Genomic DNA, 2,393 nt, shown 5'->3' on the forward strand with positions numbered 1-2,393 from the left:
ATCAAAATAATTAGAAAGTGATGTTCCACCAACTTCATTTTTTAATAAACTGTGAAAGCATGTGTTCCACTGCTTCCTTTTGTCCTATCATAAATACAAATACTCCCTTCGTTCCAATAAAGGATCGATGATATTTTTGGGATTGTTAAAGATAATTTTTTTAATTTTGATTATTAATTTAGATATAAGTTTTTTAACTAATTTAACTAAAATTTACATATTGAAAATTACATGAAACATATTATAAATCATAATAATTAATAATTCAAAATATTTAAAAAGCATATGAAAAGGTAATGATCAACGAACAACTCGTTTAACTATCGAAATTAAAAAAAATATCATTCTTTTGCTACACAGAGAATATTAGCTTAGTAGTACTGCCAAAATTAATTACTGCCCCAAAACACACAACATTTTCTGTCACTTTCTCTATTCCACCAATCTTCTCACATCTCACTTATCATATCGTGGCCATAAGCAAATTATAAAAGGGTAAATTATGAAGCATCTTTATCATTTCTTTGGATCCATTTCCACCTCGTTAATTTATTTAGAACTTATTTTTCTTTGCTTTCATAGTCATAGTCATGTATGATCATGATGATATTAGAACCCCCACCATTTTAATTTTGGATTAAAACTAGAGTATCAAATAAGTAAATTGCGTCATATTTAGAGGCGTCCAATTTGGTTGAATTGAATCAATGACATGACCACACAAATCCAAGGAAAAGTTGCGTCACTCAGGTTAGAAACACTTTGAATTTGATCATTTGTTTGTTTTGCCTTTTCTTTTGCTTTAATTACTTTATGCAATTAAGTTATTAGCAGTGACGGACCTAGAATTTTATACAAACGAGTCCAATAAAAAATAACGATGACTATTCATTAGGTAGTGTCGGGTAAGACAAGCAGTTTGATCACTTTTTTTGTTCGAAAACAGCAACTTCTACACATTTTGAAAACCCTCTTTGCCACCAAAAGAAACAGCCAAAACCACAAGTGGGATTCGAAAACAGCAACTTCTACACATTTTGAAAACCCTCTTTGCCACCTCAACAGGTAGCACACTTGCTTAAAGTGGGTTCCAGTGTTTGGTTCTATACGTATTTTCTCTTTCAAATATAGTTTACCAATATATACTACGTCCCTGGTTGCTAGAAAATAATTTATAGTACAATAAGGGAAATATACTTACGGTCAAAACATTGATCGAGCTAGGCACGAAAAGGTAAAATGTACCACTACAATTATTAGTTCAACTAAAATCTAAAGAAGATTACTTTGTGATGGAGGCACGAAACTCTCTTCAATAAGACTAGCAATTGGCCTCACCTTCTTCCCTTTGAAACGTGTCTGCAATTCCTTCATGGCCGATATTCTAAGTTCTTCCATTCTGTTATTGTAATTATTTCTTCCTACTCCATTTATCATTCCTTGTATTGTTCCAACATAAAGCCCATAATTCCTCAAGCTTTCTACTTCTTCATCATTTCCGTCACCTAAAATGGCTCCACAAGCAGCTCCACATGCATGAATCTCTCCTTCTTTCTTCTTGCACACATATTCCAACATTTCCTCATCTCCATTGCCTGATTGAGTCCATTCTACCGCCCTAAACTGGCCTTCTAACAACCCTTGTAACCCTACGGCCCGTGTGACCTCAGTAATAACCCTTAAGATCTTGTCCGAGTTCTCTCGGGCCGGGCTCATGGCTTTGGCTAGTAGTTCAATAGCAAAGGGCATGATCCCATCTCCCGTGAGAAGTTCGATATTCGGCCCGAACTTGTGGTCGATTGTGGGCCCGGGCTTAGTCCCGGAACCATGCATGTGTTGGTGGGTGTAAGTAGCAACATGCATGAGATGTATTGCTGATGCTGCAGCCAAGGCTTGGGCCCTTTCACCACCCACCAGCTCGCACGCTGCAACGCATAAGGCTGGTGCTGTGGATTTGGGTGTTGCAAACGTCAAGTAATGCATGGGCTCGAAGACAGATTCAGGTGGCTTAATTGATATGACCTTCTTAAGATGGGCTTCAATTTCAGACTCTATAGAGGCCCGGTAGGATTGATCACGGCCCATTTCAACTACCATTGGCCTGTAACATGTTGAATATGAACACCTAACTGAAGTGAGGAGGTTTGCTGAACCATTGATGGAGGAAAAGACCCTTGCCATGCTAAATTGTTGAATCTGAAATGTAAGATGCTAAATTGCTCATATCACCTTTAAATATGGGTTCTTGACAAAGAAAAAAAAAGAAAACAAAAATTGAAAATAGGGGTGTACGTGTCTCCTTTTATTTTTGGGTTATTTTTCTTGTGTTTCACGTTTTTGGAATTTCACAAAGCAGCAAAAAGCACAGGGGTTGTTGTGACTTGTGTCTCTGC

At 36.9% G+C, this 2,393-nt stretch overlaps 1 protein-coding gene across 1 annotated transcript; it reads right to left on the reverse strand.

Moving 5' to 3' along the window:
• Positions 1–1,272: 1,272 nt before the first annotated feature.
• On the reverse strand, positions 1,273–2,181 carry LOC104244776 (heterodimeric geranylgeranyl pyrophosphate synthase small subunit 2, chloroplastic-like). Its single transcript, XM_009800262.2, has one exon. The coding sequence runs from the start codon at positions 2,179–2,181 to the stop codon at positions 1,273–1,275; it is 909 nt and encodes a 302-aa protein (XP_009798564.2).
• Positions 2,182–2,393: the final 212 nt, after the last annotated feature.

This window comes from Nicotiana sylvestris, chromosome 7 (assembly GCF_000393655.2).
Source record: "Nicotiana sylvestris chromosome 7, ASM39365v2, whole genome shotgun sequence".
NCBI classification, from domain to species: domain Eukaryota; kingdom Viridiplantae; phylum Streptophyta; class Magnoliopsida; order Solanales; family Solanaceae; genus Nicotiana; species Nicotiana sylvestris.

What these genes read in the sequence shown, in the direction of transcription:
- LOC104244776 (XM_009800262.2), bottom strand. Translation starts at nt 2,181, where the DNA reads ATGGCAAGGGTCTTTTCCTCCATCAATGGTTCAGCAAACCTCCTCACT.